A 16,163-nucleotide genomic window follows, 5' to 3' on the forward strand; every position below is an offset into this window, starting at 1 on the left:
AAGACACTGATAACACTTCCATTTCGTGAGATTTTATTTTCAACAACATAACCTTGACAAATTTGTAATACATTATATGCTACTGTTTATTTAAAAAAAAAAAAAGAGGAAGTCATTAGCAATATGTTGTTTTCTTTTCTTTCTTATAGTCTAGCATAGAATCCCATCACTAAAGCCATTCATGTTGGTTGTGATATACTGAGAATGAGGCCACTCAATAACAACCCCCCCACCCCTGCCCTCCCTCCCCAATCAGCATCAGTCACTCATCTTCCAGTTCCAACATCCCCTTACCCCCACCCACATCAAAGCCAGGGCAAACCAAGCGGCTACATGCTTTCTCCGAGGGAAGTCATACAAAAAAAAGGAACACATGAAAGAAGCACAAAGTCCTAAAAATGTGGAATCTGGTGAGAATTTGTACAGGTGTGATCCCGGTACTGACCACTGTGGGGCAGTGTACATTTATCCATAAAGGTCATCGTCGTTGTCTTCGTTGAACACTGGACCACTGCCAGTTCCTCCTGAGCCATGGCTTGGACCACTGCCGCCTGCAGCACTGGAGGGAAACCTGGAAGCAAAGAAATAATCATTGACCAATTTTATAGGAGACTATTCTGACGCTAACATTTATAGGAGTGCATGTACTTTCAGGAGTGAAGACAGGATGTTCAGTAAGAGCTCCAGGAAAATGTTACTACCATTATATTATAGCTTGTTACAAACATGTTTTTAAAAAAAATACAGATAAGGTATTATTTCCGTGTAATGAAGTAGACTTAAATTTAATCTCGCTTCAGTCTGGCTGCCAATCAGAACAGAAGCAGCGGAGAACTAGCAGAGAAACCAATTTTATTAAATAACTCTCCACTTGCATGGCACCACTCAACAAAGCTCATGGAGTGAAGCCATGCAAGTGGATTGCCACACTTTCTACAGAGTATGCAACACTCATGCAAACACAACCCGTCAAACAATAAAATGTACCTGAAGCTGCCAAAGCCACGGCTCTGCTGCAGTGTCTGAGCGAACATCTCGTATTTGCGAATGTCGTTGTCACTGACGGAGCGGCGAGCGAATCGCATTGCCTCTTCAAAGTGGTCCTTCCTGATCTCTGGCACAGGATCATCCTCTTCCACCTCCTATGAACAAAGGTTATAAGAGTTACCATCATGTCAAGCATCTAAAGCAGCAGCAGAGCAGAAGTGTGCAAATGTAAAAAGATGAATAAAAAGGAACAGAAGAAGCACTGACCATGGCTGATGGGTTGGTCTGCCTCTCCCTCTCCCTGCGGATCTCATTCTCAATGCTCTCCCTGATGGCCAGCTTACATGCCCGCTGGCAGATCTCTGTAAGATCTGCTCCAGAGAAGCCATTGGTCATCTTTGCCAGGAAGTCCAAGTCCACATCCTAAACAAGAAAATTAGATGTAGGTATACATATTTTGATTCTCTTAAATTCTAATTAAGTCAATTTATTGTAAAAAGATTTCTCTTGGTGCTCCAGCATGTATTTATATAAAACTGAGTGCATTAAAAGAACACAACAGTTAATCAGCAAGTCTGTTGATGCATTTATGAATCGCGGCATGGTCACCTTGCTGATGGGGCTCTTGCGGAGGTTGGCCTTCAGGATGCTCATCCTGCTCTTCTCGTCGGGCAGGGGGATGTAGATGAGCTGATCCAGACGCCCAGGTCTCAGGATGGCGGGGTCAATGATGTCTGGTCTGTTTGTGGCACCGATGATGAAGACGTTCTTCTTGCTGGACATACCATCCATTTCGGTGAGGATCTGGTTGATGACACGGTCGGCTGCTCCACCACCATCTCCCACGTTGCCGCCACGAGCCTTGGCTATGGAGTCCAGCTCATCAAAGAAGAGAACGCATGGGGCGGCTTGACGAGCCTGGAGACATCACACAGATACGCAGAATGGTCTTAAATCCAGTGCAGAAGTTGATCATTTAGAGTGGAATTGGTTGCAATCAGTGAAACTTGTAGTGTCACGTAGACTCTTTACAACAATCTTACCTTGTCAAAGATCTCTCTGACATTGGCCTCAGACTCTCCAAACCACATGGTGAGCAGCTCAGGTCCTTTGATGGAGATGAAATTTGCCTGGCACTCATTTGCAATGGCTTTGGCCAGCAGAGTCTTACCACAACCAGGGGGACCGTAGAACAGCACACCCTTGGAGGGGGTCATGCCGAACTTGAGGAACTTGTCTGGGTGCTCCACTGGGTACTGAATTTTTACAAAAAGGGGAGGAAAAGCACAGTTAGTATTACAAGGGAATTGTACAAGCCATAAAAATGTCAATGTTTTTTCTAATACTTTATTTTTTAGATATGATTCTATTTCTTGAAGAGGTCCTTACCTGCACCAACTCCTGCAGCTCCCTCTTGACATCATCCAGACCTCCGATGTCCTCCCAGGTGATGTTGGGAACCTCAACAACTGTTTCCCTCAGTGCAGATGGGTTGCTCTGGCTCAGAGCCCACTGAAGGATAGACAATCATTTCAGTAAGGGCTCAGTGGGCCGTAATGAGCAAACATAGCAAAAAAAAACATTTCAGAGGCTTTACCTTGAAGTCATCCATAGTGACAGCAAGTGAGTTCATGACTTCAGCATCAATGGTCTCATCCTCAAGGTCGATCAGGTCCATCTTCTTTCTGATGGCCTGCAGGGCAGCCTCAGAGCAGAGGGCAGCCAGATCTGCACCCACGTGTCCATGAGTCTCATTGGCTACCTACATACAAGATACAGAGATCACACTGATGTTGATATCCTGACCAGCATCATACAAACACCATACACGTTCATGAAGTCCAACAATGAACACTGCAATGCAGTAACCGCAGTTATGAGAATGCATTGTGGTTTTACTTGGAAATTACAGGTCAAGACAACCACATGATTCTCCCTCTTATCAAATAGCATTGTGTGGTTTGGTGTCACCTGACTGCAGGAGAATTGTGTTTACGGACCTGTTCCAAGTCGACATCGTCAGCCAGTTTCATGTTCTTGGTGTGAATCTGGAGAATCTCCAATCTGCCAGTGGCATCAGGGATGCCGATGTCCACTTCCCTATCAAAACGCCCTGGAGAGGGTTCAAACACACCGATTAGTTCCAACGAAACAGAAACATTCCAGACACACCTCAATATACTTCAAGCGCACAGCCTGAGGGAGGAGTTGCCTGCACTGTAACAGTGTGGCAGCAGAAGAAACTTTCCAAACTGTAGATAAGAGTTACAAAAGTACTCGTCTACATATGAAATTGATTGACAAGCAAGGACGAATTCCATTCCTTCTTAATGCCTTTAAAACTGCACAGTGTTGTGAGAATCTAACCCACTAGTGACCTGCAGAGCCCCCAAAATAAACAGCAGCCGGCAGTTTTAATCAGTGATGTGACAACATGCCAGAAACCCAGCAGCTTGAGGTAAGTAAAATGAGACACAGTAATTCAGCTCTATTGTAGCGACATTTCTTAGAAGCACAACCCAATGCATGTGATGCTGTTGGTTATAAATGACATTTTAAATTTACTGGAGCTTAATACAAGGTTTCTATAGAAAAAATTTCATGCTCTTAAACAAAAAAAATCATTTTTGTCCAGAAGACAAAATATAGGAAACTAGGCTACATTTGAATAGATATCCGTTCAGCAGTGTAACCCATCGACATTGCTTTCCTGAATTTAAATGAAGGCCTTTGGTTGGTGATGTGAGCACTATGAAAGGATGCCCAAAAAATGTAAATATAACTAAAGAAATACATGACATGCACTACCTATTAAAAATGTTCCATCCAATATTTAGGTAAAGGTAAATATTATGGGAAGAAACATGAGGTATATGAAAATTGCCTAGTTTGAAATAAAACATCAAATCACAGCTGGGTTAAACAATTTTCTATAATAGTGTGGATTGCTGGGTATACATTTTGTTAGTTTTACATGTAGCTTCCTCTACTTACGGCCACAGTAAAATGTGAACATCTTAAACAGAAAACTTACCAAATCTCCTGAGTGCAGGGTCAATGCTGTTGGGTCTGTTGGTGGCCGCCATGACGATGACATGAGCTCTCTGTTTCAGGCCGTCCATAAGAGTCAACAGCTGAGAAACAATGCGCCTCTCCACCTCTCCATGAGTCTACAAAACACACAAACATTGTTGCTATACAATTTCACATTTAAAATTTTACCTTTACATTAATATACTGACTAAATTTGAATCCTCTGGCCAATGATCAGGATGTGACAGATAACACCAAGTCCCTTTCAGCTATATTTTCCGTCAGTGTGTGAAGAATTACTGTTGTAAAAATGAAATACCGAAAGAATACAAGCATAGAGTTAGCTTTGTGTGCAATTCAAATGTTTTCCTAGGTCTGGAGACAGAGACATTTCTAATAATTTCAAAACACTCAAGTTATAAACAGACACCGTAATGTTTTTCAATCGTCCTCTCCTCCCACTCACCTTCTCCCTCTTAGGAGCGATTGCGTCAAGCTCATCGATAAAGATGATGGCAGGAGCATTCTTCTCCGCTTCCTCGAAGGCCTTTCTCAGGTTACTCTCGCTCTCTCCTGCCAGCTTACTCATGATCTCAGGACCTAAAATGGAGACCAGCATTTTGTTTTCAGAGGAAAGCACAGCATATACACCAAATACATTTCATATGTATGCACAGAATGAGTCCCGTCCCATCTAACCACTGTCAGAGACAACACTATGTGGTGTCTGAGATCCACATATCCACTCATCCACATATATAACCAACCATCACCCAGACTATGAAGACATGTTAGAAAAATGTGGATGCTTATTCATACCATTAATCAGGAAGAAGAAAGCTCCAGTTTCATTGGCTACAGCTCTAGCAATCAAGGTCTTTCCAGTTCCAGGGGGTCCATAAAGCAGGATACCACGTGGGGGCTGAAAAGGGGTTTAAAATTTTTTTCTTTTATATATACACAAACTGAAAAGACAAACAAACCCAAGACCAGTATATGCACACACCATGAGGTAGTGTGTTCACTTCTTGCATTATTCTTGTGATTTAACACTTGAAATGTACAGTTGACAGATACACTAAACCTAGTGTAACAGCAGCATAAGCACAGAAGACTCCTAAAGTGACACAATGTCAAGTTACACATCAAGATCAAGCTAAAGTTAATATACATTTGCCACTGTCACTTCGGTACAAGTATGATTGGAGCAAAACCCTAGTGTTTTGAAATTGGGAATGGGTGCCAATTAAATTCAACTTTACCTTTAAATGAGAAAGTAAAGTCATTTTTACGCAAACACAGCCCCTTGTAATTCTACATTTAGGGCCAAGCAAGTTTGGTTGTTCCTCCATACAGATTAAAAACGTCCCTTACCTTGACTCCAATGGCCTTGAACAGTGCAGGGTGTCTAAGAGGCAGCTCCACCATCTCTTTGATCTGAGCTAACTGCTTCCTCACTCCTCCAATGTCATCATAGCCCACCTCGTTCAGGGACTCCTCCTCATCCTGCATGTTCAGACACAAGACATTCCATTTTTAATGCGATTCTTTTTTGGAAAACGTTAATCCATGCACTACCACTGCACTGTACCAGCTACCCACCTCTCTCCTGATTGGCTCGCCCTCACAGTGGATGACTGTATCAGGAGCAACAATGCAGTAGGGAGAAGGATCGGTCTCTACCACCTTGAACTCCACAGCACGCATACCGCCTCTGACCAGGAAAATATCACCTTTGCATGGTAGAAGGAAACAATGTTCATTTTCCTCTAACAAGGGTTGTATGTCATACACTGAAATATATTTAAATCAACCAGGCCAAATAAAATCTTAACTTGGATTGCAAGATATTACTCACCTTTGCGGATTGGCCTGTAAGCCTCCAGAAAGTATGGCTTCAAGTAGACTTCAAACAGGTTGCCAGTAATTCCCTCTACTGTGTCATCTATTGGGAGCACGTGGATCCTCTTTCCGTACTTCACATCGGGACATGGCTGAATGCTGGTGGACACATTTTACTTAACACCATTTCTTTTTTTAATGGTTGTTGAAAGAATTTAGATGGTTAAGTGTGTGCTTTTCCTCACCTGATGACATCACCCAGTCGGACCCTCAGATTGTTGCGGACCACCCTGTTCATGCGGACCTTTTCATCGGAGCAGGTGTCATCAGACAGCACGATGCATACGGTCTCCCTCCTCTTCTTTCCCTTCATCAGAACTGTGTCTCCACGGAAGAGCTGCAGCTCGTCCATCTTGGTCTTAAGGGACATTAAACATAATCATTTTTGCGAATCTATTGTGTGTATTTAAAATACGGCTCATAAAAAGCTATCCAAACATCTGGACCATGATGACAGATTACATGTTTTAGAATAATATAAACAATGTAAAGAAATCTACCTGAGAGAGAGAGACCACACTGTTGTCTTCATTGATGGACTCATCCACAATCAGTCTGTTGGGTCTGTTCTTCTGTTTCAGAATTGCAGTGGCTAGATCATCATTTTTGGATCTATGATGACAAACAGAATAAACAAGTTGTGGGTCAGAAAAATATACTTATTTAGCATCTTCAAGGTATCACGCAGGTCCTACAGTAACTAAGCTCCTTAAATTAGGAAGGAATTAACAACAATAATGCATATGACTTAGGTTTGATTACTTCATTATCACCCAAGCAGTGATCTGTGACATTGTGAAACTTCTCAGTTTCTAGTTTAGTTTCTCTAGTACATCTACGGAGAACTGGAGAACACCTTAATATTAACATCCAGCATTCTGTTATCAGGGGGGCACTATGGTGAACTACTTAAACCCATTAAGGTACTGGGATCGTTTTAAATCCAAGACCAAATAATGTCTGAAGAGAGATCTGACAGGAGTGCTTTTACCAACGTTATTGATTGGTTTGGGCTTTGTAAAGTTTATTGTAAATGTATTGCTTCTGTAATTTTCAATATTTACACATCTATGAAAAGGTACACATCAACTTGTGTAATCAATGATAGGAGGCATCAGTCAATTCTGATAACCTTAAGCCAATTCGATTGTGTGCATGTTCCTACATTATTAATGATAATATCTCTGATAAAGTATTTGTCGCAGTAGCAACCATAAGTGCAAACAGGTCATGTATACAACTCGCTTATCACGATGGCTAAACGTCACGTAAGAATAATACTACGCACAATACTGTGTACAATCAAATTACTGCACTCAACGAACCAGTGATTAACGTTAAGGTTCAAATTGCCACAAGTTTCCAGAAAAGTCTTGAACCCGTTTTGTGGTTTCTCTTTCATGTTGTTAGCATGCTAATGTTAGCCTTACAGCTAACTGACTGGCGAGTGAGCCCAGATGACACAGCAAAAGAATTAGAAAAAAACTTTGTGAGCTAGCTAGGTTCCTTCACGGTTAGAGCATGTACCAACTCGGTTGTGATTTTGAATATATTCGCGACCGATGCGAGGATGAGCCACATGATAGTCGGATGAGGAAATGTGTTATTTCACAACTGTTTTGCTAACAGCGAATTAGAGCACAAGTAAATTGTCGATCATTCAGAATGAATAGCCGGACCTTGTTAGCCTGCTAGCTTAGGTGCACTGTGTGGCTATGGACATTTAGCTAACTGTTGGATGACTATCGTTAGCTAGCGTTTTCTTTCGTGTAGCCGTTAGCCTTCAATCTTACTCTCAGCCTTTTGCCGATTAGGGTTATAATGATCAATTGACAATATGAAGTCAACTGTAAAGACAGGCTATTAGCCGGTGGATAGGCCAACTTGTCGATGTGATGGTGGATGGCTTTGGCCTTGACACTGTTGCTAAGCTAGCATTAGCATGCAAACACGACAGAGATGACTGCGCTTTGTCAAGTAGCTGTCACACAGCAGGCTAACTCAGTATCGGTAACTAGCCAAAGACAACCGTGTGGATGACAGCAGTTTAACAACTGTCGATATAACACTCAGCTGTCAGCGGATTTTTAATGTTAGGTTATCCAGCCAATGGACAAAAGTGCGGAGGCTGAAGTAACTGACCCCATTAGCTCGCCTGCTAGCAAACTCGGTCATGTATTAGCAATTGAGCTAACTTTAATAAACGACCGTATTCTGAGCTGACGTTAGCCATTTAAAAGGCAACTGCGGATAGCCATTGTTCAGAAAAACGCATTTTAAAAGGACTGAAAGATGTTTCAACTTACTCCCCTCCCGAGGCCATGGTCGTCCACCTGGATTACTATCAATAAATAAAGAAATTCTAGCTAAATGTGTAAGAGGCTTGACCGATTCTCGTTACTCAACGTTCTCTGTGATTTCACACGAAAGAGCAGCCGTTTCCGTGCTCTTCTTTACAGTTATACCATGAGCTGGATGCATCCGTCATTCTGATTGGCTAGAGGCTGGCCGTCATCTCGGTAACCAATGAAAGCGTCCGGAGTCAGACGTCAACACGAATATTGTGGAAATCTGGCCAGTGACAAATGAGAGGGACGTTCCTATTTTCATCAACTCGTCTCTTATTGGTCACTTAAGCTTATCGGTCAACTTCTGTCAACCAATTAATGCGTACCGCGTTGATACTGAAGAAGCGTAAAAACATGAAATTGATAATACTGTTGTATTGATAAAAGCTAACAGGTATGTGAAAAGAACAGGGCAAAATATCTTGTTTAAATTATGTGTAATTCATAGGAAAAATACATTTTAAAAAATCGCCATGATTAGGCTTTTAGAACAGCAGCATAGTTTGTATTGTGTCTTCTCAGGTGGTATGTATTGCACTTTATTTTAATAACCATAATCAATTATTAAAGCAATGTTAGTGATTACCCTTGCCTTCCCAAAATACACTGTTTATTTCCTGTGGCCCAGCATCTTTACAATATATCTTGTGTACACTGTGTTCATTCTCAAACACTGTAAGCCCTTTCAACATGCTTTATTTTACTGTTGAAGTACATGTTTGTTGTGAGTATGGGTTACAGTTCAGAGGCAAGTGAAAGTTGATCCGGTTGAGTAAGTGATAGGGTAGTCGTCTTTTGTCCCTCTCTAGGCTGACAAGGTAGGACCAAGTTCCTGTATTCTGTGCTGCAGCTCTGTGGAGTCCAACAAAGGGCCAGTCTGGGGTTCCTGTAGGTACAGACGTAAACCCCTGCAACACAGAAGAAATATGGCAGTTAGATGAAGACTATCATGACAGCATGGTAAATGTTCTCTGCCAAAACACCACTGCTTTAACTATTTGGGGCTTATATTTTATATTCTTTGTAAAAATAACAAAAATAATCCTGTTTGGACCTAATGTATTAATTCAGATTGAGTCTGAATCCAACCAAGACCACCTGAACTTCATGGGATGACAGAAGAACAGCGCACACCGTTTCAACACTTAAACAATATATTGAGTGCTGGATAGTGACAAGAATCAAAACAAAACAACACTCCAGCACTTACAGATAACTGGTCTTCTTATTTATTGTGGGGGTAAAAAAAAAGTGTATTAGTATTGGTTGAGGATAGCTTCTGGCTGCAAGGTGAAAATATCTGTGAGTAGGTGCCAGGGTTTTATTTGTTTTGCAGTTTAAAGTCACCACAGATTCGAACTATCTTGTTTACATTGAGGTCATCTATTGTAAAATGTGTGTCGTAAAAAAAGATGGCACATTTCCACATGGCCATCTTGACCAAAACAGCTTGAAAAAATGCAAGTAATCCGTCAAATGCACTGACCAAGGTGCAAGCTTATAGTTTAAAATCGCTATTCTTTCTTCACAATATACACAATATAATCACATTTGTACATTATCAACCTGTGCCGTGGAAAATGGTGAAACACTTAAAATAATGCATTTCTTATGGTTAGGCCACGCCCCATCGATTGGTGTAAAACTGTCTAAAAATATATATTTTGTTTCCTACAATAATGGGTTTTGGAATACTAATGCTTCATTTTATTTGCTGTATTTTAAAATGGCTAAACATTGTTGACAGGAGCATTACATGCTCTGTTTGAGATCCTGAGAAGACTTAGAAATCAACTGTCTTGCTGTGTGCACTTATGGTTGAGCACAAAATGCTTAAGCGTCTGTATCTGCATGGTCATAAGGGTTCCCTGACGACCTCTGAGTGTGGCTATATAATCAAATGCCTCTTCCCCACAATGTTTTTTATTTTGTGGCACATTAACACGTGTCTGAGCTGGACACATGTAAGCTTGTCAGCCGAGATGCATTTTTGTGCCGGGTGTTAAAAGGGGTTAAGTGTGCACATACTGCACAGCACACACCACAAACTAAGCAGAGGCAGTGAATGTAAGCGTGATAGTGTCTTACTCTACTGAGGACTGTGCAGTGAAGCTCCATGTCTTTTCCCAACAAGCTGCTGCCTCCTGTCTCCTGCCAAGCCTCCACAGCACTTCACCGCACCACAGCCCTGCACCCACACAGTCTGAGACAGTACAGTACATACAGCATGATCACATGTTCTAACAAATGACCAGACAAAGTACAAATTCAATATTGTTCAAATCATAGCTCATATTACCAAAGCATGAGCCTTAAGTGCATATGACTGAGCTTAAATAAGCTCTGCTGTATAAGATCAATAAGTAGCTGTGGTGTGTATACCTGGAGCTGCCTGTAAGCTGAGATGGAGGTCTCTCAGTGCCTCTCTTAGCTGGTCTGTCTGGGAGAAGCTGATGCCTCTACCAGCTAGTGAAAGCCCCTTCAGCCTCTGGAGAATACACAGATTTGTTCCCTGCTTGCCAACCATGTCTGCACTGGGGATCTGTGGTTGGAAACCTGCAATCGAACAATCATCAGGAAAAATGCCTAAAGTAACAGTAGCTGTAGGGTTGGTAAAAATGGAAATGTCTCTCCAAAGCACCAAAGAGATAAAAGTACTCACCTTTCTTTTTAAAGTGCACCTTTACCAGAAGGTTAATACACCTGTAAGGCAGTGTAAGTATAAGCTTATGTGTTTGTTAATAACCATATCATAATCAGAACAGAAAAAACAACCTCTTTAATCTTAAAGACCTTGTATAATGAGTCACAGCTTGTTTCCAGTCCCTCAGGTGAGTGTGGCAGTGACCCTGGAGGAGGTAGGCGGCCCCAGTCCAGAGCAGCATCCTCATCCTATCCTCACCCTCTGCACCCACAGCCCCGGTCTCAATCTCAGACGTCTCCTCTGGCTCCTCCAACACCAACTTCTCTGGCAGCAGCTCCAGTGTTGTGCCAACGACTTCATCGCACAGCGCCATGCAATCAGCAGGCCGTCGGGCCGTGAGCAAGGCAGCCCCGGCCTCCAGGTAAAGCTCAGGCAACCTAGGTAGGGGAGGGTCCTCATGTACCTGAGATGGAGACTTAAATCATACAGACATCAATTAAAATATATCCAAATTTCATTGTTAAATTGTCTCATCTGTCAGAATGTTCAGTCTTACTCCATGTTGATCATCTGAGTGAAGAGCAGCCAGCAGGTCCAAATAATATTCCACACCCTCTGACACCCTGAAGAAACAGCAGTGACACCCATATTACGACTACAGTTTGCCCCATGTGTGTATTATTCTCATCTCCATCTGTTTTCTAGTTTTTAGTCATGATCACGTGCCATAAAGAAACAGAAACTCTGAGCTCCATTCTGTGCTTCTCACCTCCCATAGAGCACACACTTCTGGGCCAGACTGTGAAGGACAGAGAGGGCAGAGGGAACTGAGAGCAAGCGGTTCAGTGATTGGCTGCAAAGCAATACGGAAGGGGAGAGGAGAGCAGCACCAGCCAGAGGAGGCTCTGTGGCAGAGGGCAACAGCAAACTCTGTGGGACAAGAGACGTTTCATGTGTCAGTGCACAGGCCTACACTTACATGAATATGTGTCAGTGGCCCAAATAAACCTTTTGGTTCATCTGCAGAGGGCTACTACACAACAACTATGGCACAGAATATTTTTTTAGCAACAAATTACCTACAAGATCAACATTTAAACACATTTCTGTCACCTTTTTTCTGCTTTCCTCGTACATACTGTACACTTGTATTACTCACTGAGTGCAGCAAACGAAGAGCTTGTATCTCAGCCTGTGTGTTGCCCAGCTCTCTGTATATGAGTAGGCTCTGGTACAGAGCACACACACACCGGGAGTCTGTCTCCACTGCCTTCCTGTAACACTGCAAGGCCATCTGAGGGCAGCTCTGAAGACAAATGCACATATAAACACACTCTCATTGCATGCACATCCTAAAACCTGTCTAAAACCTTCTCTGTGCGTATGTGTAGACGTTGTCCGTGTGTTTACCATAGAGGCGAGGCAGCAGCCCGAGAGGTGGTGTGTGTATGCTAATAGCATTCTGGGAGCGGGCAGGGAGGAAGCTTTCTGCAGGCCAGACAGCGCTTCCGAACTCTGACCCTCGCTCAATCGTTCTGCACCTTAATAAAACATATAGAAAACATACTTTTACTTAATACCATAAACACAGGGGTCTTTTTATAAATCACTGGCCTGTCGTTTTGTTTAAAACCTTTATTGTCCTCAAGACAGCAACCTACACAGAACAAACATAAAACAACCACAACACACTACACCAGCCGTCTGAGGCTCTTTGGCCAAAGCATTTCAAATCATCCCACTTCCACTATTCAAATACACGCCCCAAGACGTCAGTTTGCATTCAGCTAATATTTGTTTGTCTGCCCCTGAGCTACAAACATGTTTTTAGGGAGCAGAAACCAAGACATTTACTATATATTAAGCTCTATACAATATTCTGTATGTATGAAAAACATGTATGAGTCACATAATGAGACTATTTTTAATCTTAACGAGGGATTAGAACTGTTTCACTTTAACTGCATCAAGACTTGCCTCATTTGTGCCTTACTACACAAAGCTTGTGCTTGCATCTCAGAAAGCCTGAGTCTGCCACTGAGTTACAACAATCTGTATCTGTTCGTTGAACATGCATCAACAAAAAACATGTATGTTGCTGACCTTGGGCTATAAATGTGCAGGTCTGCAATAACTCAATCAGCCGTCTTGGGTCCATCACCAGTAGTGGAATGTCTGAGGACTTTCCTCTTTCACTGCTTCTCTTGTCATCCCCAAGCTCAGTTGATAGTGTCTCAGACAGGGAGAACAGCTCATCCTGCATCACAAGAGAAAATACTGTATAATCTTATTTTAACTATTTTAAACTGTCAACAACAAATACAGATTAAGCCTGTACTATTACACACAGTGGGGACTGGACACTGTAGAAGTAGGGTAGATAGGCATTCAATGTTTACGGGGGGATGGGGAAAACTACACTTAAGCTTTCATAAGAACTTTCTGTTGGCTTGGATATTAATCCAACACTTGATAGCAGTCTTTATATCTTTGCCTCATGTATAACATTTGAGGGCTACGAGGTTGAAGCGGACAGAGACAACATGTCCTGAACATCTATAGATTTAGAGTATATAGCATCACAAACAAACCTTTGGTTGAGTGTGGTTCACACCAGAGGTTAAATTAAATTCATCTCTTTAGCTTTACCAAAATCGACTGGATGAACAGCAAACAAGTTAGATGGGAACACAATCTATAAACAGGATCGTACCTGAAACTCTTGAATGGTTTTCAGCTGGCATTTGGCCAGCCATAATGCCCACTGCAAACAAAGAAGGTGCTGTACAGAGGAATTAAAAGTTGTGTTTCCCACTGATTTGAGAAGTGTTCTCCAAAATGCAGGAGGGTCTGAAGAAATAGGATCATCACCTGTCATCTGTATAACTGTAGGGAACAAGAGTTGGCAGTGAAAATCACAGTTTAAAGATCCTTCTAATATGAAACTGGATGTATGGCATTATTTTCTGTCATCTACATCTATGGTTTTGTCATCATCTCGCAGCTTATGCCTACCTCTCTCTGTGGCTTGTGAGAGGAGCAGCTCAGCTTCTGAGAGCTGAGACAGAGCAGCAGAGCACAAACAAGTATTGTACACTACCGTCAGCTCCGACTGTGCGTGATCTACAAGAGGAGGGATACCTGCAGGAGATGGACATGGGGATTGGAAAAAAGGGAGATAGAAGATCCACAAAGGTTAGAGCTGAGCTCCCTACCTTAACAAATTAGGCTTTTAAACAGTATTATGAGGGGATTGGACCACCTTGGATTTTCCTTGAAAGTTTGTGAAACTCAGACAAACACCATCTCTGATGGGTCTGGTTCTGATTGTGGCTTACAGCTTCTGCTCCTCTTTCTTGCTGCTGAAACAAGAAAGTGAAAGCAAACTGGAAAGTAACAACGGTACACAAAGTAAAACTCCACCAATACTGACACATTGAAGTGTGTTCACAAGTCTTGAGGAGCAGTACTGCATATATTAAACAAGGAGTATAAAGCTGTTAGTGACTGAATGTAATCTGTAAATTGCCTCTACTGATGTTACTCAGTGACTAAATTGTTTTATGGGTAATTTAGGAGCCACGTTTTGGTGCATGGCTTTTGATCATTTGTTTTCAAACTTTCCATGATGAGTCCAACAGTGTTACAGTGCAATACAGACCAGTGGACTGCTTTTCAAAACCTGGTGCCTACACCACCTACAGTAGCTTCTGAGAGACTGGAGACACTTTATCAGATTACATGCAGGGTCCTAAACTTTCTTTCACCTATACTCTCTGAATCCCCAAGACCTGAAAACTCACTTTACACAGTGACTTTTACCCTTAAAGTGCAATATTTAAGTATTTACATTTTATGCCACTTCACAGTGCAACTACACTATAATTGAGAGGGAAACATGTCACTTTTTGCGACATATTTATCAGATATAGTTTAACGTCTCCTCTCAAAATAAGATTAGCAGTTATTTAATTCGATGTATATAGATTAAACCAGCAGCAACATATGAATGAGATTAATCAACCAGCTACATCATAATGTTACTGTCATGTTAATGCATCTGTAATAACAGTATTGAAGTGAAAGAACGTTTTCAATGGGGGAATTCTTTGTAATAGTGTGTTATTGTAATTCAAGCACCATTAAAAAGGTAAAAGCTTGTTCCAGCTCTGGTAAGATTTACAAGCATAATTTATTGTCCATCTTAGAAAGGCCTATACATCAACCGTGTAAGACATTGTGTTTATGTTGGGGGTAATGTAATGGGTTCACGAGAAGCGCTGAAGAGACGAGGTATTTAACGCTAACTTCTTACCTTCCATTTGTTAACCAACTCGTTGTTTTCCTGGATCCATCTTTCACATAAAGAACGTGGCTGGTGCGTTTTGATAGACATGTTATCCCCGTTTTGTCAAAAAGTTCGCTGTACGTTTGAACTTTCCCTCGGTTCTCCAATGGGAGCTAACACCGGAAGTAAACAGTGGTGAGTTGGTCGCAGCGGGGCTCTGCTGCCCCCTGTGGACAAATCAGGAAACTACAGCCGCAGTCTCATAACTGCGCAGCAGATGGCGCTGTGACCAAGCCTCGGTGTTCTGGAAACTTCAATCCCGTGGCTGATTTTTCACAGCCACAAACTGTGAAGTACCACAGCTGTTTGTTTTTGTTCATTAGCTTTATCACCATCACAGTAAACAACCTTAATGTGTTCTGTGTGACTGTGAATGATGGCTCCTTTATCCTCTAAAAACTCACAGTGGGATGCTACTACAATCACATGGACACACATGCACGCACACACGACTACATGTATAAAGCAACTGGTGAACACAATCCAGGGCCTTAATTGTATTGCAGCTGAGTCATCCCCGAGACTGCCAGGACAGCCATTTTTCTAGTTGTCCCTCCCAAGGTGACTCCCTCTTTTCTCACACAACTCCACTCCCCCCGTCCTCTCCTCTCATCCCTCTTTATGTGTGTCTGTCATCCCTCCTTCTGTGCATTTTCTTGTTCCCTGTCGTCTAAACCTCCATGTCCGCCTTGATCACAACCCCCTGATCCTCTTTTCTCTCATTGTCTCAAATCACAGAAAGCTCTAAATATACCACCATAGAAAAAAGCGAGGGGAGCTCCTGACATCCACTGATCCACAGTACACAATCACACACCTGCAGGAAACATACACAAAAGATATATTTCATTCTGAATCCCCACATTTATTTCTCTTAGGATGGTTTTCACTTTTCTGTGAC

The 16,163-nt window shown here is 42.1% G+C and overlaps 2 protein-coding genes across 3 annotated transcripts; both read right to left on the bottom strand.

Moving 5' to 3' along the window:
- Positions 1-16: 16 nt before the first annotated feature.
- vcp (valosin containing protein) lies at positions 17-8,386 on the bottom strand. The gene is made up of 17 exons (XM_030416610.1): positions 8,229-8,386; positions 6,423-6,534; positions 6,108-6,280; positions 5,879-6,021; positions 5,623-5,753; positions 5,395-5,526; positions 4,840-4,942; positions 4,487-4,620; positions 4,022-4,157; positions 2,988-3,100; positions 2,585-2,749; positions 2,377-2,499; positions 2,031-2,243; positions 1,597-1,905; positions 1,255-1,410; positions 988-1,142; positions 17-571 (listed from the first exon to the last, which is right to left on the bottom strand). The coding sequence occupies exons 1-17, from the start codon at positions 8,243-8,245 to the stop codon at positions 466-468; spliced, it is 2,421 nt and encodes an 806-aa protein (XP_030272470.1). The 5' UTR covers positions 8,246-8,386; the 3' UTR covers positions 17-465.
- Positions 8,387-8,949: 563 nt separating this feature from the next.
- Positions 8,950-15,513, bottom strand: fancg (FA complementation group G). 2 transcript variants are annotated; one of them, XM_030416613.1, is made up of 14 exons: positions 15,230-15,513; positions 14,177-14,273; positions 13,930-14,055; positions 13,628-13,800; positions 13,018-13,171; positions 12,325-12,455; positions 12,074-12,220; positions 11,684-11,844; positions 11,471-11,537; positions 11,064-11,389; positions 10,933-10,973; positions 10,653-10,826; positions 10,359-10,473; positions 8,950-9,178 (listed from the first exon to the last, which is right to left on the bottom strand). In XM_030416613.1, exons 1-14 carry the CDS (start codon positions 15,308-15,310, stop codon positions 9,076-9,078), a joined length of 1,896 nt encoding a protein of 631 aa, XP_030272473.1. In that variant the 5' UTR covers positions 15,311-15,513; the 3' UTR covers positions 8,950-9,075. The 2 variants fall into 2 exon arrangements, with proteins under 2 accessions (XP_030272473.1, XP_030272472.1); XM_030416612.1 differs by having other exon boundaries at positions 14,177-14,276; positions 15,230-15,420.
- Positions 15,514-16,163: the final 650 nt, after the last annotated feature.

The sequence above is a fragment of the Sparus aurata genome, chromosome 5 (assembly GCF_900880675.1).
Source record: "Sparus aurata chromosome 5, fSpaAur1.1, whole genome shotgun sequence".
Taxonomy (NCBI): domain Eukaryota; kingdom Metazoa; phylum Chordata; class Actinopteri; order Spariformes; family Sparidae; genus Sparus; species Sparus aurata.

Excerpts from the sequence above, each read along its gene's own strand:
- fancg (XM_030416612.1), bottom strand. The coding sequence starts at position 15,310 with ATGTCTATCAAAACGCACCAGCCACGTTCTTTATGTGAAAGATGGATC. Across the intron at positions 14,056-14,176 it reads ACTTTCAAGGAAAATCCAAG|GTATCCCTCCTCTTGTAGAT; the intron begins GTGGTCCAATCC and ends CATCTCCTGCAG. Across the intron at positions 12,456-13,017 it reads CTGCACATTTATAGCCCAAG|GTGCAGAACGATTGAGCGAG; the intron begins GTCAGCAACATA and ends TGTTTTATTAAG.
- vcp (XM_030416610.1), bottom strand. Across the intron at positions 6,281-6,422 it reads GTGTGGTCTCTCTCTCTCAG|ACCAAGATGGACGAGCTGCA; the intron begins GTAGATTTCTTT and ends ATGTCCCTTAAG. Across the intron at positions 1,411-1,596 it reads GCAAGAGCCCCATCAGCAAG|GATGTGGACTTGGACTTCCT; the intron begins GTGACCATGCCG and ends TTTCTTGTTTAG.